This window comes from Vombatus ursinus, unplaced genomic scaffold (genome assembly GCF_900497805.2).
Source record: "Vombatus ursinus unplaced genomic scaffold, bare-nosed wombat genome assembly UNPS02009770.1, whole genome shotgun sequence".
NCBI classification, from domain to species: domain Eukaryota; kingdom Metazoa; phylum Chordata; class Mammalia; order Diprotodontia; family Vombatidae; genus Vombatus; species Vombatus ursinus.
In genome coordinates this window covers 19,066,572-19,093,693 of record NW_020949548.1, presented here as the reverse complement: position 1 = coordinate 19,093,693, position 27,122 = coordinate 19,066,572, and the positions used below count along the sequence as shown (strand labels likewise).

The 27,122-nt window shown below is 42.3% G+C and overlaps 1 protein-coding gene across 1 annotated transcript in view; it reads left to right on the top strand.

The window, feature by feature from the left end:
- The window catches only part of SERGEF (secretion regulating guanine nucleotide exchange factor), a 237,378-nt gene that overhangs the window by 22,608 nt on the left and 187,648 nt on the right, over positions 1-27,122 (top strand). Inside the window, 1 exon segment of the mRNA XM_027852512.1 lies at positions 24,715-24,878. Within this exon segment, the coding sequence (XP_027708313.1) occupies positions 24,715-24,878 (164 nt within the window).

Below are 27,122 nucleotides of genomic sequence, written 5' to 3'. Positions count from 1 at the left end.
GCATACCAGCATCCCTCTCTGTCTCAATGGCATCATTGTTCCTGGGTATGGAAACTCGGACTTGTCTTTGAGTAGTGAGTGCCTACTCTATGCGTAGCATGGTAATAAAATATATAAAGACATTATATGAAATAGTTTCTGACCCTAGGAAGAAGTAGCCGTTTGGGACAACCATTATTTGCAAAGTGACTCCACTAAAGTTCAATTCATGTTTGACTTCATGAACTTTTTATTATAGAAATTATCCTTTGAACTATTGGTTTTTTAAAAGTTCTAAAGTCAAACCTTGCCCTAAAAGGACTTTTTGGAATAGTTGTCTGGCTTACACATGGGAGGCATTGAACAACTTAGGCAGAATGTAATTAATAATAATAACTAACATTTATATAGTCCCTGCTATGTGCCAGGTGCTAAGTAATTTGCAATGATCTCATTTGATTCTCAGAACTTTGGGGGGTAGGTGCTATGTTTATCCCCAATTAAAGTCCAGATGAGTGGTACAAATAAGAATTGCTTACTGTTCTAAAGTTCAGTGTGGGAGCTGGGGTGGTTAGAAAAAGGTTTCTGGGAGGAAGGGGCCTTTGGCCTAGGCCGGTGTGCCAAATTTGAATTGTCAGAGGAAGAGGGAGGGAATTCCTGATTGGGGTGGGACCTACTTGAGCAAAAGCCTAGAGGTGAGAATGAGGATGGTGTACTTTAAGGATACTAGCTGGCTTTGGTTGGGCAAACAGTGGGATATGAGATGGGAAATATCATTTGGGTCCAGGGTATAGAAGGCTTTGAATGCCAGGCTAGGGAATTTTGAATTTTGTTCCATAGGCCATGGGCAGCTAGGTGGCACAGCAGATAGAGTACCAGGCCTGGAGTCAGGAGGACCTGAGTTCAAATGTAGCCTTAGATACTTACTAGCTGCGTGACACTGTGCAAGTCACCTAACCCTGTTTGCCTCAATTTCCTCATCTGTAAAATGAACTGGAGAAAGAAATGGCAAACCACTCTGGTATCTCTGCCAAGAAAACCCTAAATGGGGTCATGGAGAGTTAGACATGACTGAAACAACTCAAGAACAACATAGGGAATCATTGAAGATTTTTGAGAAGGGAAGTGATATAGCTAAAACTTTTAAAGCCATGGATACCAATGGACTGGGTATTTCCTACTTCCTTCCCACACTCCAGCTCCAACCAACTCCTTTCCCTTTGGTCTTTAACACAAGAGAAATGGAAAAGGGATCCTGTCCTTCCCCAGCTCCTTTTCTCCTTTAAAATGGACCAGCCTCTGATTCTCAGTGGCTCATACCCTCTTCTTTGCTCTGAAGGATTCACGGAATTCATCCCTTGGGGAAGGTGGGAAAAGAAGTTGAGGTCTCTTCATGTGTGAGTCCAAAGGGGCTTGTGCATTCTTTCTACATCTTTGTTCCCGTTTCCCCTCTAATTTTATTCCTCCTTCTTTTCCCCTCACCCTCAGATCATAGCAAGAGGAAAGCAGGTTGACCTTCCCTTCTCTCTGGGATCACTGGCTTCCATATGACAGAATCTCTGTAGAACAGAACACATCCCAGGAAGAACAAGGTTCAGGTCACTGGGAGAATCATTCAAGTCACAGGTTGTGCTCGTGTAATGGGCGTTGGCTGGACTTCCCTTCCAGGAAATGTCACTACAGAGTCCCGATGATTGAGATTTGTTGGTGTCTATACTCCTTTTGCCCAGTGTCTGTTAGGCTGGCCATCCTGAGACCCCAGGGTACTCCCTTTCTGAGAAGAATGACTCCATCTTTTCCTCTAGGAGAGGGTCTGTTGGGGCATGGGCTTGATTTCCATGTCAGGGAGCTAACTCAGGCAATCTGAAATCCTAGGATGTTGTAGCTTGTTATTTAGTCCAGCTTTCTAGTTTTATTGACGAAGAGATCCGGAACAGGGCTTGTCCAATGTCACACGGTGAGTTAGTAGTATAACTGGGTGTAGAATGTCATCTTCTGGCCCTTTCCACTTCCCACTGGAAAAAAACCAAAACAAATCCAGTCATTCCCTTTTGTCTGACAACCCTGTGTGACTCAGGACCCTTGCATCATCTTACCTTGATACTTCAAGGATTGGTGATGTCACTGGTGTGAATTCTACCTCCAGCATACAGATCTCAGGCCTTCTGTAAGGTGCTAGTCTATCTTGGAGAATTGTGGTGGCCAACAATGTTGTCGTCTTGTGGCCTGCCTGCCATTGAGCATCTCCAGACTTACTTGGGCTGGCCCTAGGAAGGCAGGCATAGAATCGGCGGCTAGACCTTTATTTGGAGCCTGTCTAGCTCGGCCTGCTTGAGCTTGTGCTCAAATGGTGTACCTTTTGGAAGTTCAAGATCACCTGCATGATGAAGTGTCAGGGGAGGGCATCATTGCTTGGCATTTTAGGAAAATCTTCATTCTTAATAAATACTTTATTCTTAATGAACAGGTTGTCATTTACCCAGACACTCAAGGCTTCCTCTCATTTGCATTATTCCTCTGGACCTATGTGCTATCGTTTCTGGCATCCCACAGGACGGGCAGGTGTTCACACTGGCCTTGGGCTAAAACTGGGCAAGGTGCTGTGTCTAATGGATGTGGAGACCAAGCTTGGCCTCAAGAGGGCACCAGTGTCTGCCTCTTTTCCTCCATCAAACTTGATCTGGAGGCCGTCTATTCTAGCCCTCTTATTTTACAGATGAGGAAACTGAGGCTTGTGGGAGTAAAATAACTTGCCCAAAATCACTTGGGCAATAAGCATCAGAAATGGGATTTGAACCCAGAGCCTCTAAATTCAGAGCTGGTGCTCTTTCTGCTGTACCACACTGCCTCTCTCTTGAGGTAGGGGTTCTTCATCCCTTTTCTGTGTCATAGACCCCTTTAGTAGTTTGGTGAAGCCTATGGACCCCTTCCAAGAATCAAGGTTTTAAATAATTGAAAGAAATACTAAATTTCAGTTGGGGATGAATAAAAATAAAGATGTCATTTTTCTCTCATCCAAATTCATTGATCCCCTGAAATATGACTTTAGATGCTTGGGAAGTCTATGGATTCCAGGTTGAGAAACCCCTGTCTGTCTTAAGGGGAGTAAATTATATAATCCTACTTACTATCCTTATGTAAAGAAGGATTTTATTTTCTTGGTCCTAAAACTACCCTTATTTAATATTTCAGGAGGGATCTGCTAAGTCTAGGAAGGGTGTTGGAGTGAAAAGAATTGTGAACTGGGAGAATGGAGACCTAGATGTTGTCCAGTTGGGTCACTAAGTTGTCTTCTGGCCTTAGGTAGATCACTTCCCCATCCCTGAGTCTCTGTCTCCTCCTTGGTAAAAATAAGGGGGCTGGGTTAGGATTATAGGATTAGAGGTAGAGGAGGGGCTTTAGTGATCATCAAGTCCAACCCATTTATTTTACATATAGGGAAACAGAGTCACATAGGAGTGAAGTGACTTGCCCAACATCACGTAGGTGTTTTGTAGCAGAGCTGAGAATTTAATCCAGGTATTCAGACTCTTCCAGGAATGCTGCAGGATGAAATGTAGAGAATGGATTTGAGAGTCCAGGGACCTGGGTTCAAATTCCCCTTCTGACACTTGCTACCTGTGTGACCTTGGGCAAATCCCTTCCCATCTCTGGGCCTCACTCTCCCCACTTGCACAATGTGGTAGTTGTTCTTGATGGCCTCCAAGGTTCTCTCTAGCTCTGTGATGTTATCATAGATCCATGACTCTAAATGTGTGCCCTTTTCCGTCTCTGATCTTCCATGGGTCTGTCTTTCTGATGTCTATGTCAGGGCAATGGAGACCCAGATCTGCCTCCTGTGAGCCAGGCTAGAAGAAGGCCAGTGCATAGTCAGTGGGCCGTCACTCAGCTGTTGTCCTGCTCTGTGGTCCCTCCTGCAGCTGGGGAGAAGGTTCGGGTGTTTTCTGTATCTGGTATCTGTATCTGGTATCTGTATCTGGACCAGAGGGAGGAACGGATGGGGAGAGGATTGGACCCAATACAGCCTCCATACTTGTGTTGAGCCCCGGCTTCTTCCTGCTGTTTGGGATAGAGGAGAGCTTCAGGCCTTGCTGAAGCTTCCCATCTGACCCTTTTGAATCAGGGGCCAGTTTAGGATGGCAGGTCCAAAACTGGACGGATGGGTTATCTGAACTGCCACCAGGTGGCAGCGGTGAGAAGCCGTATAGGCTCCAGGATGATGGAGGAGGTTCAGCTGGTAGGGGACCCTATTCTGCTGGTGAAAGGCATTGAAATCAGCAGAGTCCGGCATTAGGCTGTGATTGAGCCCAGCTGCGAGCCTCCAGAGAGCAGTAGGGTACATGCCTGGGGAAAAACAAACCAGAGGCTGGGGATAGGAAGGAAAATGGAATTGCAGTGGTCCTGTTATTCCTGTGGCCCCTTGAGAATGGCCAGGCCTGCTTTGGGGAAATTGTCCTGACCTGACCTTTAGCCTGTGTGGTCCATCAGCCCATCCTCATCCCCTGACTGCTGGTAGGATTGTACAAGCACCCTGCCCTGGGCAGGTCCTACTGGAATATTGTGTTCATTTCTAGGAGACACATTTTAGGAAGGACGTTGGCCTTCTGGAGTGCTCCAGAGGAATGAAAGCAGGATGGAGAAAGCCTCAAGATGATGCCCTGTGAGAAGGTAGAGCTATTCAGCCTGCATAAGAGAAGGCTTACGGGTGGTCCTGGTACCTGTCTTCAAGTAACTAAAGGGCTGTCATGTGGAAAACATGATAAAATAAAGGAACAAACAAAATTTAGATGGAATTTTAGATTGTTAAGTTTGGCCTCAAAGGGCAGAGTTAGTGTTGGGTAAGAATTTCAGAGAAGTAAATTTAGACTTGATTCTAAGGAAAAAAATAAATTTGCTTATCATTAAATTTGTCCTAAAATGGAATAGGCCTACTTTAGATGCCTTTTCATTGGAGTGTTTCAAATACAGGTTCGATGTTCCCTCGGGGAGAACAGATTTCAAAAATTTGAGAGACTAGGGTTAGGTAAGATCCCATAGTCTAAAACCATATAGGGCAAATCAACCCAAGAAGGATGGTCTGGGTTGGTATGGTGGCACATGCATATTGTCTTTCCTGCTAGGGAGGCTGAGGATGGTGGATTGCTTGAGTTCAGGAGTTCTGGGCTCTAATAGGTAAAGCCAGTCTGACGTCTGCATTAAATCTAGCACCAATAGGATGAATCCCCGGGGAAAGTCTGTCAGGCTGCCTAAGGAAGGGGAAACCAACCCAGGTTGGGAACAAAGTAACTCACAGCTCCCGTGCTCATAAGTATTGAATTAGGCCCATGAGTGGTCCCTGCACTTTTAGCCTGGGTGAGATAGGCAGACCCAATCACACAAAATGAAACAAATCAAAATAAAGAAGAATGGGATGGTATCACTGATGAAGTTCTGATTCTAGAAACACTTTTCCAGTAAAGAAGAAGAGAGGAATCTGTCTAAAGAAACTGTTGTGGCAGGGAGTTCATTGGCAAAATCAGATTTTAAAAAGTTGTACTCATGTGTACCCAAGATAGAAAAAGGGTTAAGTAGCTGAAGATTCAACAAACATTAAGCACCTATTGTGTACAAGGCTTGGTGCTAGACACTGGTGATAGGTATAAAGACAAAAATGGCACAATTCTTCATTCTGCTGGAGGCAAGGGGAAAATATGGCATGTATACAGATAATTATAATACAAATTAGGGTGTGATGGTAGCAAAGAAAAATTATAACTTAGGATTTATAGAGCACTTTCTGGTCTATGAAGTGCTTTATGTTACCTTGTTTGATTCTTGTGAGGTAGGTGATTTTTATCTCCATTTTACAGATGAGGAAACTGAAGGCAAATGAGGTAAAGTGACTTGCCTGGGATCACATAACTTAGTGTCTGGAGCAAGATTTGAACTTGGGTCTTCCTGACTTCAGGTCTAGTGCTTTCTCCATTGCACCATCACATGAAATGTTCTAGGAATATTTGAGGAGAGAGGGATAATTTTCAACTCTAGGGAAGCAGGGAAAGCTAGTCAGAGGAGGTGACATCTGAGGTGAGCCTCGAAGGAAGAGGAAGCATTATTCTGAAAATCTGATGGGGGGAGGGAATACCTTCCAGAGCGAGTGGATAGCCTGGGTGAAATTCATGGGGGTGGGAGATGGCATTCTCAGTTCAGGGAATAACTAGTAACCTAATTTTAGATGGAAATAAGGCTGGAAAAGCAGTTTGGAGCCAGATTGTTGTAATTGGATGCATGCCAAGGAGAGGAGATTTTATTTTATCCTCGAGGTAATAAGGAGCTACCATCAGTTTTCCAGCAGGGAAGTGAGAATGGTCATCCCATGACCTTAGGAAGGTAATTTTGGCACCTTTGTGGAGGATGATTTTCGAGAGAGGAGACCAGAGGCAGAAGGACCAATTAGGATGAATACGAAGGAATCGTGTAAGAATATTAAGATGCTAAAGCCCAGAATGATTGTAACAGGCATGCGATGAATGCTAAGGGCAGCAAAAAAGGCTTTTTTTTTTTTGCAGAGACCAAAGAAAGATCAAATAAAGGATAAGATGGTTGCTTGGTATTAATAGGCTGATGATAACAGACAACGGAAAGAAAGCAGAGCTGTTTGACTTCTATTCGGCTTCTATTTTCTCTCCCAAGGAGAATAATCTTCTGATTGGGACGACTAGAACAAAAATGCTCAATAGGGAATTTAAACCCAAGGTAAGGTAGGAGACTGTGACAGAGAACTTAGATGCCCCCAAATGGGTTGATGTCACCCTTGCAGGATAACCAGGGAGCCAAACTCAAGTGCAGACCAAACCAGATAAAAATGTAACTGGAAAATGTTTAACTAGATAAATAAAATTACAAAACAACATAGTTTATGTTAGTTTCTGGTTTTCTAAGTCAGGATGCCGCTGTAAGGATCCGTTTCTATTTGAGTTTGACATCACTGTCATGGTATATTGGAAAGAATGTTAAATTAGGAATGAGATGGCCTGGGTTCAAATTCTGGATCTGCCGCTTTATCTGTGAGCTCCTTGAGGGTAGGGACTGTCTTTTGCCTTTCTTTGTATCCCTAGTGCTTACCCTAGTGCCTGACACGTAGTAGGAGCTTAATGTTTATCGATTGACTGATGGATACTTGGCAATTCCCTTTGTTCCTCTAGGCCTTGGTTCCTTCCTCTGTCAAATGAGGTGATTGGAATATAGTAGAGCAGATGATCTCTAACTGTCCCTTTGAGCTCTGAATCCATGATCCTGCTATTCTGTGATGGCTGAACTGCTATTAGTCTCTCTCAAAGGATAGTGAAAGGGAGGTCACCATCCCACGGAAGATGAGGAAATGTTCTGATTTTGAAAACAGGAAAGATGGCAAATCCTTTGAATTATAAGATGGTGAGCTTGACTTTGGCCCATGGAAAAATCCTAGGATGAATTGTTAAAGGGATGGTTTCTACATACTTAGAAAGGAAAGAAGTGATCACTGGGCTAGTACAGGTTCATAAAGACAGTCATGTATGACTTAACTCAGTTCCTTTTTTGATCGGGTTGCTAGACTGGTAGACAGGGCAGTGTCATGGGCTGAGTATACCTGGATTTTAGCAAGCCGTCTGACAAAATCTCTGACAGTATCCTTGTGGCTAAGATGGAGAGATGTGGACCCGATGTTAATATAGTTTAGGTCAATTTGGAACTGGTTGAATGACTGACCAGTGGTCCAAGAGTGGTGGTTAATAGATTGATATCATTAAGGAGGAAGAATGTGATTGAAGCATCCTAGAGACCAATCTGTCCTTGGCTCTGTTTGTTTTAGCATTTTTATCAATTAGTTGAAGATGCCATGTTTATTACATTTGTTACTGACACAGAACTTGAAAAGATAGTTAGCAGCCTGGATGATGGAAATAGGACCTAAAAATGTCTCAACAGGCTAGATTGATAAAATGAAATTTAATAGGGGTAAATGTAAAATGGGGGCAGCTAGGTGGCTCAATAGATAGAGCACTGGGCCTGGAGTCAGGAAGACCTGAGTTCAAATCTGGCATCAGACACTTACTAGCTATGTGACCTTGGGCAAGTCACTTAACCTATGTTTGCCTTAATCTACTGGAGAAGGAAATGGCAAACCATTCTAGTATCTTTGCCAACAAAACCCCACAGACAGTATGACACGACTGAATGGCTGAATAACAACGAAATGTAAAATCATGTTCTTGGGTTTAAAAAAGAAATTCCACAATCTCAGAATGGCAACTGGCCAGAAGGTCACATTGAAAAAACCCAGAGGTGATGTCAGACAGCCAATTTAATTAGTTCAGTGTGACATGGTAGCCAGAGAACCAATGGGACCTCACGTTGCACTAATAAAAACATATCCAGAATAAGAGGTGTAATAGACCTTCAGGACTTTGGACTCAGAGACTATATCTGGAGTATTGTTTTTCATTTGAGGCGCTGCCTTTAGGAAAGACATTGACAAGTTGGACTGTGTCCAGAGGAGACTCACTGCCATATTGGTGATGACAATGGAAACCATGTATCACAAGGAGAAGTAGGGACTTTTGGCCTGGAGAAGGGAAGACTTAAGAGTGGGGAAGAGGGGTGGGACAGGAAAACTTTCTTCCAGCATGGGCCTATTTTTCCAGTCACTTCCATTGGTGTCTTTTGTACCTTAGTTGACCGAAAGAACAAGCAGATGGCTTTGGTGTTGCTGTTATTTCTGTCTTCTGGAGAGGGACCGAAGTTCTGTCATCTTGTTAGAAGCCATGTTGGGGAAAGTGGATTTGGGTCAGTCATGCAGGTAGCTGAGGAGAGAGCCTGATCTAAGATCTGGCACTTTGGCTCCCACACAATGGAGTTCATGAATATCACTCTTCTTGTATACTGTAGCTGTAGATTTCAATGAAAAGCAAAGGTTTGCTGATGTCTTTTTTCAAGGTCATGTCCCTCCTCTCTCCCCAGATTGAACCTTTCCCTGTAACAAGGAAAACAATCAAGCAAAAACATTTGATACAGAGACTATCTGGCAGTGTGTACAATATTCTGGCTGAGCAGTTCCCCACATCTCTGCCGTGAGAGAGGAAACATATTTCATTATATCTTCTCCTGGACTTTCATTTGCTTTTCCATTACTCAGAGTTCACCTTCTTTTATGTGATCTTTAGGTTTACATTACTGAAGTCATTGTGTACATTGTAGTAGGTCTCCATTTAAATTAAATTCAACAAGAGCAAACCAATTTTGGTGTTTCATTAAGTCTTGTAGCATTCATCCGGGAAAGAAGAGACCTGGGTTCTTGTCTCAGGTCTGCCACCTACTAGGTGTGACTTGGGGCTTGTTATCCCTGAGACTCAGTTTGCCTGTCTGTAAAGTCTGTAACCTGTGTCCATGCCAATCTGCTCGGCCAGTAGGGCGCCCAGTCCAACAAACCTCTCATTTATTGTGAAAAAACAGTCACGTTTAGCATGTCTACCTGGTTAGATGAGATGACTCGAGAGCCCCTTCCAGCTCTGATGTTTTGTGAGCCGCCTTGATTTGGTGTGGTTGTTCCTGACCCTTCCTGCCTACCACCGGGAGGGGGGGGGGCTTGTATTTTGACCAGTGAGGGAGGCAGATTTCATGCCCTTGAAACTTCAGGGTTCTTACTGAGAGAGCTTCTTTGTGGTAGCTCCACTTGGCCACTGGAGGCTCAGGCCCAGGCGCAGCCGGGTGATCTCGGCTGATCTCAGTTTTTAATCGGCTGTACCGAGCCTCCGTGCAGTATGAGTCATCTTTCCCAGCACCCCAGGAGTAAGGGAGCCGTGGACATTTTAAAAACATTACAAAGATACAGAAATACTCCAGATAGTCTTTTGCAGGGAATAGCATTAAAGCCCCGCGTCTGGATACATATGTGGGCATCTCGGAGCAGACACCTACTCCGGAGAAGGGCTGTTACCATCCCAGTGCCTAGGAATGCCGAGCATCCTGGGTGGTCCCTGTGTGTCCTCTCTCATCTGAGAATCACTGAGTGACCTGCAGAGACGAGTTTCCTCGGAGCCCTTGCTAACTGCCAGATAGGGTGCTGCACACTGCCACCCGGTCCTTTCTGCACCAAGACGAGGGAGGGCTGACTGCCCTGGCGGAGCACCTGGTTACCAGTCTCATCTTCTCATGCTCCTGACTCACTCTGTGACGTTGGGGGAGTCACCTCCCTTCTCTCTGCCCCACTTTCCTCCCGTTTCAAATGACAGGCTTGAATGTAGAGGCTCTCCAAGGTCAATTCCAGCTCCGACATTCTGTGACTCTGTGATTCTTCAGTGGATGGTGGCCAGCTATGGGCCTGATGTCCGCGATCCTCCAGCTCACTGGGGAGCTTTATTTTGGATGTGTCATTAACAAGGGGCCCGCATCATAGACAGCCTTGTGAGGACCTCTTTGTGAGTGGCATTGTGCTGATTGCCGAGTCGAGACAATTACGGAGAGGTGGCCGCGGCCTCCAGTGACTGGGTCACCTTGTCATTTGCTCCTAAATGGGGAGGGATGAAGATAATCCAGGACCAGCCCAATGCTTTAGCCCCAGTTGTCTGGTGCCTTTGAGAGAGCCCTGGGCTGAGAGTCCAGAGGGTAGGGTAGATTTGGAGTCTGGGCTTGAGCTTGGGCGCTTATCTGCCTCATAGTGACTATGTGACCTTGGGCAATTCACTTAACTTCTAAATAAAAACAGCTAGCATTTACATGGCACTTTAAGGTTTGCAAGTCACTTTATCTCTTTTGGAACTCAAAACAGCTCTGTAAGGTAGGTGCTATTATTATCCCCATTTTATAGTTGAGGAAACTTGAGCCTGTGAGAGGTTAAGTTACTTGTGTAAGGTCACACAGCTAGCAAATGCTGAGGCAGGATTTGAACTCAGGTCTCTTTTGGCTCCAAGACTTCACTCTATCCACTGTGCCACCTAGCTACCTTCTCCTTAAAGCAGAGCTAATGATCTTAGTGGCATAGTGGAGAAGGCTGGTTTAGGACTCAGAAAGATCTAGGTTCCTTCTGCCTATGTCATATACTAGAGGTGTGGCTATGGCAAATCATTTAAGCTTTTATGCCTTAGGCAACTCTCTGAGACTGAAGTTACTGATGGACTGCTGATCTGCATTGGTAGAGGGAGTTTTCACACCGGGAATTGTCCCCATTGATGAAATCATAGGTCTAGACTAAGCCCACTCCCGTCATACTATGTGCTTTGTAAAAATTGAAAAAATTGAAAAATTCCCTTATACCATGTGCTTTGTAAACCTTCAAACTCTCTAAAAATAGACATTATTGGTAGTAGTGGTAGTAGTGGTAGTAGTAGTAGTAGTAGAAGATGCACTTTTGCCACTGACTATCTTTGTGAATATAATTCTTTTTAGAATAAAGATTGTTTTCTTCTTTGTCCCTGTCGCCCTGGTACCTGGCACAAAGAAGGTGCTTGAAGATGCTAGTTTATTGATTAATTATAGCTGATTTTACCATGGTAGATTTAGAAGCTGGAAGGGAATTCAGAGGTCATCAAGTACAGCCCCTTCATTTTACAAATAAGGAAACTGAGGCCCAACTTGAGACTCTTGACTTGGCCAAGGTCACACTGGTTGTAGGTGTTAGAGGTAAAATTGGAACCCAGGTCCTCTCAGGGCTTCAGTTTTCTCATTTGTAAAATGGTGTGTGTGTGTGTGTGTGTGTGTGTGTGTGTGTGTATTTTGGGGGTGGGAGGGAAATAGTAGTGCTTGACAAGAAAATTTCTGAAGGCTCTCCCAGCTCTAGAACTCAGGAGTCTTTCATAGTCTTCTGAATTCTGACCTGACCCAAACCATCCACCCACTTTGGCCCAGAGTGAGACTGTGGTTGGCTGCTGAGCTAGGAGCTTGGCAAACCTCAGATATAGTAACTATTCTTCCTGGGATGGAGACAAGCTAGATGAGTTTTTAATTGCTGAGCTAAGATTAGGAAGCAATCTACATTTTAAAACACGATTAATAAAAGTCTAAAAGTGTGAGATGGACTAGAGTTTGAGCTAGGATATAAGAGCGAGGAGTGACACCTTGGTGTGCCCGATGGGAAACAAAAGGGGATTTTCTCAGGGGGCTGGATGACCTGAGGGAGTGGCAGGGGCCTCATGGTTACTGGGAGCTTGCCAGACCAAGCATGATCAGGGCAATCAGCTAGAGTGTTTTTATATATAATAGCAGTATCTTTAGAAAGGGACCTGCTTAGGCTCTGTGGTCCATCAGTGATGGTTGGCTTCATCGCAGTCTGTTGTTGCTGTCTTAGGACTTGGGGAGGCTTTTCTATGAAAGTCAGTAAATGTTTAAAGCAATAGGCTTTTATTATAGCAAATTTTAACTCACGTAACTGAAAGTTTAAGGCTTAACATGAGATAGCCATGGACAGGGACAATTCCTTTCAACAAGTATTTATTAGGCACTTACTGTGTGTTAGGCGATGTGGTATAGTGGTTAGAGAGCTAGTCATGGAATCAGGAAACTCGGGTTCAAGTGCCTCTGAGACAAACAGTTGTGTTAACCCAGGGCAAGTCACAACTTCTCTAGCTATAAAGTGGCAGAACATGTGATCATCTGCATTGGTACAAGAAATTTCCACAATGGGAGTTCCTCAGACCAATGGAATCACAGATGCATATTCTTTTCACCCCTTCCTTTCCCTTCAAACATGCCAGGTAGTTTGCTAGGTTCTGGGGGTGCAGAAACAAAAATGAAACAGTCCCTGCCCTTAGGGAGCTCCCATTCCATTCCATTCCATTCCATTCCATTCCATTCCATTCCATTCCATTCCATTCCATTCCATTCCAGCAAGGGTGGTGGGGTTCAGAGCAAAGAGATTCTTGGCCACCAGAAGTAGAAGGAAACAACTGGGCCTTGGTCACTGGAGCTGGGGTGGAGAGTATTGAGCCTTGGGTGGGATGGTGTCCAGGCTATAGCAGGAAGAGGAAGGGGGTTCAGTGATATCTGGGCTGCCCTGGGACTTAGCTTACCACAATCATAGCCAAGCTCTTATCACTCTGCCTAGTTGATGGGTGGGTGTCACCTCCACTCCAGGGCCATGGGTGTAATAGAAAGGGAGGGGAAAGTATGTTATCATTCTGGAATGTCGGACTGATTTCCCATTTCTGATATCATAGGCAGGGAAACACCAAAGACTGGCTAGGGAAAGTCCTTGCTGTGTGACCACAGGCCATGGAAATTCCACTTGATCTGATATTCTTTCTTGATTTTTGCTGAAGTAGCTCTGAGAGCTGGATGATACCACTTCCTTTTATCTACTGTCTTTGCTAGTCTCTGAAGTTTCTGGAAAAGGCAGGGGGAAGTGCTATAAAGAAGGATGTTATGTCTAGAGTGAAGGAATCCTACTACAAGTGAGCTTTACGGACCTCAGAGAGACACAACAAAACAGGCAATTTTTTTTGGGGGGGGGACTAATAGCCTCTAATTAGTTTTAGTGAAGACCAAAGAATTTAGAACCAGAATGGATCTTAGAGACTTTGCATTCTACAGATGAAGGAGATGAAACCCAAAGAGGGGACATTTCTTACCCAAGATCACACAGGTAGTAAAAGCTGGCTTTCAGACCAGGTCCTCTAGATACAAACATATTGTTCTTTTCCAGTGTTCTGCCATATCTCTGTTCATCATAAAATCTCATAGCTGGAAGAGACTTTATGGATGTCTTTCTAATCTCCACATTTTTCAGAGAAAGAAACAGTCCTAAGAGAGTGAGTCAGTGGCAGAACTGACTCCAGAGGCCCCCGCACAGGTACCTGCACATATACACATGCACCCCAAAAGTACCCTTGGAATGAGGTTGTGAAGACCATATTTATGTTCCAGTTTAGTTGACTTCAGCTGGGGTTACCAAAGGCTCAGCTCAGACTTTAGGAGCATAAAGATTTTGAAGCAGAACTGATCTTTGTGTTGTAATTAGCAAAAAATTTTTTAAAAATTATTTAGCTATTTCTTTACAACTTCATTCACGTTGGAGAAGTAGAGGAATTCTGTTGTCCCTGAGCTTTGTTTCATGCTTTGTGGATGGAAGTAAGCATTACCAGAGAAAGGTAGGCATGTTAAATTTGCTTGCTTTTTTGTACACAATATTTGAGAGGTTTGTTGGACTGAGGATGCTTCTGCTCAGGCCAATTGGCATGGATGCAAGTCCCACAGCTGGAAGGAAGGCAGACATAGCCTAAAAACAGATATGACTGTGGGAAGTAAGAATATTAGCATTTGCAGACTCCATGATTGCATCCTTGCAGGTATTTTCTCTCCTGACACAGATCATGACCCCTCTGGGCATTTGCAGATGGTCTTCATGAGGTGCTATGGCCAAAAAAAAAAAAAAAAAAATCACCCTCTGGTGGCCAACCTTCTAGTAAGGAGGAAAATTTTAGTAAAAACTATAAATATCTCCCAGATTTCTGCTCTATGATTCTTTAGTCTCTTGTACTCATCTGCCATCATTAATCTGGGATGCCAAAGTCTTAGAAATAGCTTGGGAAGATTCTGTGGATTGGGAGGAATATTGGAGGATAGAGGCTATTTAAAAAAACAAAACAAAAATTTTCAACATTGTACTGTCAAGGGTCAGGGAGACCAAATTGCTGCCCTCCTGGAGTTTGTAGTCCAAAAGTCAGATTGAGTGAATAAATTATGTTCATACAAGCTTATTTATTCAGAGATAGTAATGTTTATGCAGGAAAGTCTGTCATGTGGAAGTAGGATTAGCTTTGTTCTGTCTGGTCCCAGAAGGTAGAACTAGAAGAAATGAGTGGGAATTGCAGAGGCATATTTAGACTTTAGGTTGAGGGGAAGGAGGAGGAACTTTCATTGGAACTGTCCGAAAGTAGAATGGAATGCCTCCGAGGTCAGAGATTCTCCCTCCATGTAGATATTTAAGTTGGATTCTAACATACTCCTTCCCTGTCTCAGAAATAGATGTCATTGCAGTGGATGTATTTAACCTGAGCAAGAAAGTTCACTTCCAGTCTTGTGATGGACCTTCATCATGGCTAAAGCTACCCACTTATTCCTAAGGGAAGTTTTCTAGCTCCATGATCTTCCCTCTCATATCATTTCCCATTGGAGTTCCCAAGTTTAACCCACATTTCTAGACTGCTTGACTCAAATCCTTTCCTCCCCAGGTAAAGAGTCATCTTTTATATGGCACATTGCCCTCAGTCACATGTCAAGACAGAATATCCCAACTAGGTCCTAGAACAGTGTTTTGGCTGCTACATCTCCTGCCATCAGGGTGACTGGACCCTATATTGCCCACTGCAAAATTGTATGGCAATAACTCAGCCTACTCATCTACTCAGAACATATGCCCTCTCCCTTCCTTTTTCTTGGTAAGCTATGATTTCCACATTGATTTTTCCCAGAACTCAACCTATATATCACGATCCCCTTAGTATTTTTAGCTCCCTGAGGGAGTTGGATCCTGCCCAGTCTGACCATCAGTGTCCCCAGGTTCTAGCAGCCAAAGAGAAACCTTTAGGAATAGATAGGGATTGAAGTCTGACTATGCACCTTTAACCTAAAATTTGGTGGCTAGGGCTACAGACTTCATTCAGAGGTGAGCTCTATTGCCTGTTGAGTAGTAGACTCCAATAAAATGTAAACAATTGCATTTTAATTTTTGTATCTGCAGTATCTGGTACAGAGCTGGGTGTATAGTAGGTGCTGCATAAAAGCTTGTTAAACAAATGGATAAATAATAATCGATGAAACCTTTACACAGTGCCTAAAGTTTACAAAGTACTTTTCTCACAACTTCATGAGATAGGTAGTGCCTTGCCTTATTACACCTTACTTCCCCTTCACATGCTCTGTGGGCCAGGCAAACTGGTCTTCTTGCTTTTTTTTTTCATACATGACATTCCATTTCTTGTTTCCTTGGCTTTGTACTGGCTGGCCCTCATGCTTGGAATGTACTCCTCTTTTCCCTCCCCCTCTTAGAATTCATAGTTTCTTTAAGACTCAACTGAAGTGACACTTTCTACATGAAACCTATCCTGATATCTATTTTTGTATGCCTATATATGTAAATGTTGTCTCTTCTGATAGAATGTAAGCTCCCGTAGGGCAGAGACTGTTTCACTTTTCTCTTTGTATCCCTGCACCTACCACAGTGCCTAACACATTGTAGACTCTTAATAAGCTCTTGCTTGATATCCATTTTACAGGTACAGAAACTAAAATTATTCTCTTTGCTATGGATAACTTTGATGTTCAATGAGTCTTTGTTCCAAAGGCTTATCTTGACCCCAAAGTGCTACCTCCCAAAGCATTGCCCACTGAATGCAGGGATAAATCTGAACATGTAGAGGCAATAAATAGGCAGTCTTTATTTTAGCAGGAGTACGAGCCTGCCCATGTATAATGTTTATGCCCCAGAATCCCTAGAGGCCAACTATCCATGATTCCATCATACTAAGAACTGGTCTTTGTGGTCCAGGGAAGTGTTCAAGGGGGAGTGATATTGTCAGTTCTCATAGCTTTAGTGATAACATCCAGGCAAAGAGAGGTCTTGGCACATACATTTATGTGGTCATGGGCTTGAATATTTAAGCAAGGTGGGAATGGAGATTGTACACCAGCAGGTTGGCATCTTCGAAGAATTTGATTATATTGGACAAACAGTCATTTCACTGACACTTTGGATAGGGCATCTCTTCATTTCCATCTCCAGCTTTATGTCCCAGCTTCCCATATCAGACCCTTGGATTTGGCATTCCTGAGAAACTCTAGTTCTTACCTGGCCTAAGGTATGTAGCTTCTCCCTATTCATCCCCCAAAAGAGGCTATCCTTTTGAGCCTCAGGACTGCCCAAGTTATTGGCACATGTTGGCTTGAGTATTCAGTCAGAGAGCAATGGAAAAGGTCATGGCGGGTGTGAGCAGGGTACAACACATTACAAACAGAGATTGACAAAGAAGTGGCATGATAAAACCTGTGGGATCACAGAATAAGAGATGGCTGGAACCTCATTTAGTTCAGCTCTCTCATGTTTACAAATGAGGAAACCTAAGTCCAGAGGCCATACAGCTAGTAAGTGCCGGACCTAGAATTTGAACCCAGATCTGCTGACTCCAAATACAATATACTTTCCACTGTACCACATGCATGGTAGGTTACTTGCATTCAGCTTTTGATTGAGATATATTTGAGTCTATAATTGGATTGATATACTTCATGCTGTCCCATTTTTGTGCCTTTGATCATTCTCTTCTTATCTTAACCTCCCTTCCCAGTAATATCCTCCATTAGTCTCTGCATAATGAAAGGCTCAACTCCAGTTCCTCACTTCAACATTTTAATTAAATTTAACAAACAGTGCTAGGTGCCTGTGTGCAAAGAATAGGACCCTGGGCTCAGCACTGGGAGAGATGGGAAGTTTAGATGGGACCCCAACCCTAGTCCCTACTTCCTATTCTTGTGGAGCATCCAGTCTAGTGGAGGGGAGAAGAGGGTGAGTAAGGCTCTGATACACATTAATTCATTAAACCTTTCTTGACCGCTCCAGAGGGAGCTGAGCATCCTTCCTCCTCTGAGCCCCCCCGGAGCATTGGGTGTCCTTCCTCTTGCTTGGCGCTGAGCTCAGCAAGCCTTGCAGTGTTCTTTTTTCATAAGACTGTGTCCTCCTTCCCCATCTGTGGTTGTGCATAAGAATTCCAATTACATTTTACTCACTGACATTATTTATAGATCTTTTGCATTTCTCTCCATTCATCTTTCACCTTGAAACTGACACCATATTTTTTTAAAAAAAATATTTTGTCTGAATTTAATGAACATCAAAAAGAAAAAAAAAGAACATTTATGCATATGAAGTTGAACAGAAAAAGAGGCTATGTGAAAACACACATCTCCCCAGCTTGCTTAAAAAAATAGAAATGCAACATGTAAATTTCCTTTTTATATACTTTGTTTTTAACATTCATTTTTAAAAATTTTGAGTTCCAAATTCTTTCCTCCCCTCCAGCCCTTCCCCCACCCATTGAGCAGGCAAGCAATATGCTATCAATCATACACAAACGTCTGACTTTCAAAGCTGACCTGTGATACAATATTCATTTTCCCATTGTGTATATTGCTAATATATAGGGTCATTGATTTGGAGCTAGAAGGAACCTTACTTAGAGGACAGCTAGTCCAACCTCCTCATTTTATAGATGGGGAAACTGAGGCCCAGAGATGAAGCGATTTAGAGCACACAGTTAGGAAGTATCAAGATTTGGACATAGGTCCTCCTGACTCAAATCTCTCACTTTAGCCCCCTACCTCCCTATAATAGCTGCCTCCCTATAATTCTTCTCTCCATGAAAAAAAGATTCTTTTGTCGAATTTAGGCCATGAATTGATTTCAACTTGAAACATAGATGCTCTATGGGGCCTTAGGGAACTTCTCTATTGTGGATTCAATTGTTGGAAATGGCCTGAAATTCATATTTGTGTATGTTTTTAAAACCTTCATTTCAATATTCATCTTATCAGATACAGTTGAAGGAAGGCTTGGTGTAGGCAGTTCTAAGCACAGGGCACTGTTTAATGAATGTCTGTCAAATGAAGAGACTATGTTTCCAGTTAGTATATTACTTTTGTAAGAATTAATTTATTATTTATTTTTTTAAAACAGTTTTCATTGGTTTTTCCTTTTGGTATAATGGATACCACTCATCATTAAAGACCCTCATCCCTGCTCTCTCCAACACTATCCCATGTGAATTTCCCACACAATACAGCCCAATAGATTGATAATAGTAGGCATCACTCTCTATTTTGGTAACTTTCTAATTGTTAGCAGAAAGGAAGGATGTGTGTATTCATTTTCATGATTTGGTACCAATCAGTTTCCTCTTGTCTTTATTTATCCTTATTGCTTTCTTATCTCTGTATTAGTTTATATAGATCTTTCTGTTTTTTCTGAATTCTTCATATATGGTAAAATAATATTCCACTGCATTCATGCATCACAACTGGTTCAGCTGTTCCCTTATCGTTGGTTATATTTTGTTTCCAGGTTTTTGTTGTAATAAATAATGCTGCTATAAGTATTTTTGAACATATGAACATTTTCTTGCTGACATTAGCTTCCTTGGGGATATAATCACAATAGTGAGATCTCTGAGTCAAGAGTATGGATGAGTTTAATAACTTTAATGCAAGATTTAAAATTATTTTTTGAGTAGTTGGGCCAGTTCACAGTTCCTATAGCAGTGGATTATCACGCTAGTCTTCCAAAGAGCCCTCTAACATAGAATTTTCCCTTTTTGACAATATTAAGAGATTATACATTAGTTTTGTTATAATTTGTATTTCTCTGATTACTAATGATTTAAAAATCTTTCAAATGTTTGTTAATAATTTGCATTTTTCCTTTGGAAAACTTTATATCCTTTGATCATTTGTCGCTTAGAGAACATGTATTAATTGCATAGATATGTGTCAGTTCCCTAGAGATTTTGGATGTCAGACTTTTATAAGGGATGTTTAATGCAAAGATTTCCCCCCAGTCTGTATCTTTTTTCTAATTCTGATTGCAATGATTTTATTTGTGCAAACCTTAAAATTTTTTTTATGTAATTGAGATGATCTCTTTTGTCTTTTATATTCTTTTCTGTCATGTATCGGGATATGTTTTCCCCCTTCCCCTTTTTCCCCTTCTCAAAGTTGTGATTCTGGTATTTTCTTCTGGTATTTTATTACTCTATTTCTTATGTTTAGCTAGTTTATCTATTTTGATATTTATTGTGCTATGTGGTGTCAGGTACTGTTCTAAACTCATTTTTCACCAAACTGCTTCATAGTTTTCCTACCACATCTTATTGAAGAAAGAATCCATTCCCTAATTGTCCTTGGGTTTATCAAATACTAGACTGTTTTATTTCCTTCCTGGTTTTATTTAAATTATTCCATTGATTTACTTCTTTTTTTATCTAATAGATACAGTTTTGGCAATTAGCAATATAGAATATAATGTGAGCTCTCATAACTTCAAACTCTCTGTATTCCTACTTTTTTCATTTTCTTTTTTTCCAATTACATGCACAAATTTTTTAACACTCATTTTTTAAAATTTTGAGTTCCAAATTCTCTCCCTCTCTCTCTCCCTTCTTTCCCTATCCCCTCATTGAGAAGGCAAGCACTTTACATATGCAGTTATGTAAAACATATTTCCATCTTTGTCATGTTGTGAAAGAAAACATGAACAAAAAAAATAAAGAAAAATAGAGAAAGTTTTAAAAAGTATGCTTCAATCTACATTCAGACTCCATCAGTTCTTTTTCTGGAGGAGGGTAGCATTTTTCATGCTTTTTTTCATTTTCAAACAGCTGTTTTATAGACCAAGATTATTGTATGATGGTCCTCAAATTCCCAAATCATGTCATTGGGGAATAGCTAGTGTTTGGTCCTGGACACAATATGGTGCATTACATGTGATACTTGGGAGATTGGCAGGCACACTGACTAACTGAACAACCAACCTTAGGATATCCGCAAATGGAAGATTTTCATTCATTGACTATAAAGTGACCCACACGTGATGACTTGGGAAATTCTTCTAAGCCTACCTCAAAACAATCACCTTCAGAAATACTGCTCTTCATCCTTCTCTCATAGCCTAGTCTCAGATGATCTTCCTTAGCTATATCTCCTGCTGTCAGATTCATCCATTCATGCCGTATGTACTCATCTATCTCTCCTAGAATTTCTTCTTCCCTCTTGTTGCCTGTTATCTTTCCAAACTCAGCTCATATCCGAGTTCCCTCGTGAAACCTGCTCAGCCCCTAGTGACTTTTTCCTTCTCTGATCTCCTAGAGGCCATGGAATGAATGATAGATAACTTGAAATGCTTCATGTCACAGAACCTGAGTTCAAATCCCAAGCTTGTGACCCAGAACAAATCACTTAACTTCCCTGGGCCTCAATTTCTTCATATGTAAAATAAAGGGGTTGGACCGAACAGTCTCTGAGATAATTTCCAGCTCTAAATCTATATTCCTATGATCCATAGCACTTAAAATCAATCAATCAATCAACATTTATTAAGCACCTACTGTGTACCAGGCACTCTGCTAAAAGTCTGAACCAGTCATCTGGCGGTTGGTTGTAGGTGGCCTTGTGACATCTTTTCTGTTGTTGTTTTGAAGTGGAGGATGTAGAATCACTTGAGGATTTTGTGGAGGAGTTCCCCACTTAGGTATGGCTGCCCTTTGGAAAGGATCCCTTCCAGATCTGAGGTTCTGGGACTTTGAAGTACTTGAATCTAATTAATATGCTCCCTTTTCAAATTTTCTTAAAGCATCTTGGTTCTCTCCCTCCCTCCCCCAACTCCCTATGAAACACTATCTTGTACTTTAATTATCTGTGATCATGTGACATTAGTGCCCTGTGCCACCCCACTTCCACCCCCAGATACGAAGACTTTTAGGGCAGGGACTGTGTCCTTTTAATTTTGGAGGATTTAGACTTGGGGTTTCTATGGTGTAGGTAGCTCCCTCTTCTAGAGCAGATCAGCGATTCTTTTGCCCTTTACAGAATTAGAGAGTTGTTAAAATACTAATGAAATAAGTGACTTGCTCAAGGTTATGTAATCAGTATATGTCAGAAGCTGGATTTGAATACAGATCTTCCTAACTGTGAAGGTGATCATCCACTGTAGGCTGTTACTTCTCAACCGCCATTGAAGAAAACAAAACAAAAAACCCAACCCCCCAAAAATTTCATACCCCCCTCCCATGTCTAGCATGGTGCTTTTCAAGTAGTACACACTTGATAAATGTTTGTAAATTACTGGCTAAGTTACCCAATCTGTAAAATGGGGGAGGTCGGACTAGCTGGGCTCCAAAGGTCCTTCTTGCTCTGATATTCTATGGCAACGTATTGCTAGTGCCTTCCCTCTATCTCTGTCTTGTCGGTACGGATTGTTTCCAGATTGTCTCCTCCATTAGAATGGAAGCTTCTCCAAGGGAGTGACTTTTATGCTTTCCAGCGTATCCCCCAGCTCTTAGCACAGTGCTTGGTACATAGTAAGCCCTTAATAAATGCTTGTTGGCTTACTGTTGACTGGTGGGATCTTTTCACCTGCCTCCTCAAGACTGTGACCTTCCCTAGAACCAAGTCTCCTATGTTTTGGTATCCCCCTTTCTGTGCCCAAGCCAGGGCCTTGCGCATTGTAGGCTCTGGATGAACAGGTAAGTGAAGTCATAACAAGCAAACCCCCCATTGGAGACTGCCTTCGGCCGTTTCACCATCATTTCGGTTGGTTCAGCAGATGCTTTCCTCGAAGAAGCTACAAACCATATGTTAGATGTGGGGCCAGATGAAGCTTTGATACCAAACACCAAAAATGTAGGACATCTTCTGAGAATTTAATATGCATTGCTTTATGTTTTGTCTCTTACGCAAAGGTTTTCTTTGTTCAAACAAATATGTATAAAGAATTTATGCAGGGCACATGGTCATGCATATTGATTGCAGCAAATCTGTTAATAATCTGTGTCTCGTTGGGGTTTGCGTTTCTGTTGGAAAAACAAATGTGAAGCTGAATGCATTCAGGGAGTCTCCATGTTGCTCACTGTTGGGGGAAAGAGGGTGCTTTCCATCTCTGTTAAGAGTCATTTGCTGCCATACTCAGGGATGTTAGAATAGATAACTGTCTGTGTAGGCAGGAAGGCAGGAAGGAGAAGGGAGGAAAGAGAAAGAAGGGAAAAAGGAGAGGGAAGGAAAGAAGAAAGAAAGGAGGAAGAAAAGAGAACAAAGAAAAAGAAAGGAAGGAGAAGGAAGGAAGGAAACAAATAAGCGTTAATTAAGTGCCTATTACATGCCATTTGTGGTTGTTTAGTCATTTCAGTCATGTCTGACTGTCCATGACCCCGTTTGGGGTTTTCTTGGCAAAGATAATGGAATGGTTTCCCATTTCCTTCTCTAGTTCTCATTTTGTAGATGGGGAAACTGAGGTAACCAGGGTTAAGTGACTTGCCGAGGGACACACAGCTAGTATCTGAGTTCAGATTTAATTTTTTTATTTCATTTTCCCCCTTAATTACATATAAAAACAATTTTTAACATTTTTTTCTTTTGAATTTTGAGTTCCAAATTCTCTCCTTCCCTTCTCTCCCCCCTCCCTGAGATGGTAAGCAATCTGATATAGATTATACATATGCAATCATGCAAAACGTGTTTTCACATTAGTCATTTTGTGGAAGAAAACTCAAAGAAATAAAAGAAGAAAAAGAAAGAAAAAAGAAAGAGAAAAACAGTATGTTTCAATCTACATTTGGACTCTGTCATGAACTCTGGTCTTCTTGATGCCAGGTCCCAGTGTGCTATCTATGGCACAATCCAGCTGCAATGCAGTGTTACGTGGCATGATGTGGTATGGCATGAGGGCCCACGTACAATGCTCCTGCCTAAGGATACCACCACTCTTCCCTCTCTGCCTGCTGCCGGCTCAGTTAAATCACCTCCTTTAGGTTAAGGCCTATCTTGCAGGCCCCTAATGTATTACAAGTATGTTTCTTGGGAGGTGGAAACTCAGTAGCCCTTGTCCAGCATTAATTAATGGCAAACATAGAGTGAGGCCCTGAGGGACAGGCCTGTTTTGATGGAGAAAGGGTCAGGATGGTAGGAAGCTGCCGGATAGCAGCCCATGGGAAGCCGGGGAAGGGGAGACGTGCAGGTGTGAGTCATCTGAGCAGGGTGATGGGGTGGTGGTGGCTAGAAGAGGATGCCTGAAATGACCTCTGCCTGAGGCTGGCTTGTTTCATGTTTATTTAAGTGGAGCAGGGGAAAGAACACTAGATTTGGAGAGAGAAAATCTTGGTTCATATCCTGCCCCTGTCACTTAGTGCCTGGAAGTGTGTCATTTCAATTCCCTAAGCCTCAGTTTCCTTATCTGCAAAATGAGGGGTTGGGCTTGACCTATAAGGTCCCTTCTGGCTCTGAATCTCTGAGCTGCATTAATTAGGTATGCAGTCTTAGCTTCAGTGACTTTACATATATCGTCCCATTTGATCCTCCCAACTACCTCCCTGGGCCTCAGTCTCACTGCTTGTATAATGAGGAGTTGATCTTGCTTATCTATAAGGTCCTTTCTGGCTCTGAATCTATGATTGCATGAATCCTGAGTGGCATGAATCAGGTACGTGCTCAATGAACCTCACTCTTCTCATCTGTAGAATAGGGACCATATCGCTTCCACTAATAATGATGGCTAGCTTTGATGTGGTGCTTCAGGGTTTGCAAAAATGTGCTCTTGATTGATTCTCCCAACAACTATAATATACTTTTATTGTCCTCGTTTTGTTGCTGTTCAGTCATTTTTCAGTTGTGTCCAACTCTCCATGACCCCATTTGGTGTTTTCTTGGCAGCAATACTGGAGTGGTTTTCCATTTCCTTCTCCAGTTCATTTTACAGATGAGAAAACTGGGGCAAACAGGGTTAAGTGACTTGCTCAGGGTCACAGAGCTAATAGGGAGGATTTGAACTCAAGTCTTCCTGACCCCCAAATCCTGCACCCTATCCACCATGCCACCTAGCTGCACTATTTATTAAGTGGTTTTGAGGGAAGTGCTTGTTAAGCTTCTAAGGGCATTAAAAATGGGGGCGGTTATAAGTTATTGTCAATATGTGCTATTGAGACCGTGGAATTGTCTGTCTTTAGCTTTAACTAAAATATTTGCATTTAGAGACTGGCAAGGTGTTTACGTGGGGCCGCGCTGATTACGGTCAACTCGGGAGGAAAGTGGACGGCCATGAGAGATGTAAAGGAGAGTGTGAATTACCCCTGTTCTGCACAAGAGCACTGACCGCCATGCCTTCTTCCCTTCCTTGCTTAGCAGGAGTGACTGAGGTGAGGAAGAAATTGTTTTCTAAGTGAATTTTCATTTAATAAATTTCTTCAGACTCGAGAGGAGGGTCTTGGCCATCTAGACATGTGGTGACGAGGCTGGGCCTATATAGGTCACACTGTAGGGAGCCGATAACAGTGATGAGAATGCTGTACTCAGTCAATGTATGGAGGTTTCTGGGCTGTTTTTTCTTGGGTTTGTCCTTCACTTTTCTGGACGTCCAGTTTTGTGTTCCGTAAAATACTATGAGGGAGTTGGCCTAGATGGTCTCTGAGCTTTCTCCCAGGTCTGAAGGTCTTCGATTCCAGGGTTTTCCTTTGAATTCTCCTTGGCAGCCTTGTCTTCTAATCTTTCACATTCCCCCATGGGAAGGGGACTGCCTTGTTCCATGGCTTCCTCTCTGATTACCTTAATTTTTCTATTTCTGGTTGGCCTATTGTTTTCCCCTTGAATTGAGTTCTGTTAGTAAGCTTAACAAAACAACACACACACACACACACACACACACACACACACACACACACACACACGATGTGTCCTAGCAGTGATAGGGCAGCCTGTACTTCTGAGCTCAAGGTGGATTTAATGGAGTGACTCAATCTGTGTTCCAAGCCTGTTGAAAAAATTAATAAGCCAGCAATCTTTCTGCAATTACCATCAGACTAATTACAATTCTTTTCCTACTTAGAAGGTTTTCTCACCCAGGAGGCCTGACCTGGCTCATCTCTGGCTTATGTAGGACACGCATCTTTCTGCCTCGCCAACTGTACCAGCCCAGGCCTTACAAGCCCTCTTCCTCCTCCTATCTGTACTTTTCCCTTTTCTCCTCCTCTTCTCAGTCCTTCTTCTTCCAATATAGTATTAAGAGCAGGGTAGGCCAAGGTTTCTGAGCCTTTTTGTGTCAGAGTCTGGTGAGCCCCATGGACTTCTCAGAATAATGCTTTTAAATGCATAAAATAAAATGCATAAGATTGCAAAAGAAATCTATATTGAAATATAGTCATTAAAATACTGAAAAAAACCTCCAAATTCGTGGATCTTAGACTAAGTACCACTGGAGGAGGGAGATCTTTTTCTAAGATAAAAAAAATTATTATTTTGCTGCTGTTTGTCCTTTGTTCTCGAAGAGAGCCGTGACATCAGGGAGGTAATGCTGTGACATGCAAGTGAACTGGATTTAAGTGAGGGAAGGCTGTGCAAAGTCACCACCTTACTTTCTCCTCCAAAGCCACCTGGGTCTAGCGCAGAGATATGGATCAGGACAACTGGAGATGGACAGGATGCAGTAGGGGACGTTGGCCTTTTCAAACTAAGGTCTTTAACAGGTCTTAGTATGACTGAGGCAGCGCTCATTCAGTGATTAAGGCTTAAAAATGAGCTAAACAATGGTCTCTTTCTAAAAAAGTAAATCCTGGTGAAGAAGACTCTCTGGGTTTCTGGCCAAAACAGAAACAACTGTTATTTGCTTTCATTCTGAGCCAATCAGAGCTCGAATAGTGACCAAGTAGGGTTTTGTCTGGAGCTGAGCACTTAGCACATTGCCTGGAATATAGTAGATAGCTGATGAATGCTTGTTGGCTGCTTGACACTTTCCACATTTGTAATTAATTAATTGTTAATATAAAGAGATGATGTGGTCTTAAATCTGGATAGGATGGTGCCAAGACGGTTTTCTTTGACTTTAATTTGCTGCCTTGTCCATATTCTTTCTGTTCAGATTATTATGGTCGCTGTGAATATTGTTCTTTCGGTTCTACTTTCTTTACTCTGCATAATTTTATAAAAGTCTTCTGTGTTTTTCTCAATTCCTCACACTTGCCTTTCTTTATAATGTAGTGATTTTTGTTCTTACAAAATATACTTCTGTGGATATTTTTGTAGATATAAGGCCTTTTCTTACTGTCAGCAATTTGGAGTATAGTCACAGTAATGCGTCAAAGAATGTGAAAAAAAAAGAATGGGAATTTTCTTGCATAATTCCAAGGCTTCCCATCACCCCTCTCCAGAACAGCTGAACAAATTTACAGCCCCATTAGAAGTGAATTAGTGTGCCTGCCTTTGCACAGCCTCTCCAACAATGAGTTTTACCATCTTTGCTAATTTGATGTGTATGAAATTATAATAATGATTACAACAACCATAGCAGCAACCCAATGTTTACATGATGCCCTAAAGATTGCAAAGCGCTTTACATACATTGATTCAATCATTAGATTGCTTCCCATTTTTCCTAGCAGGGCTTACCA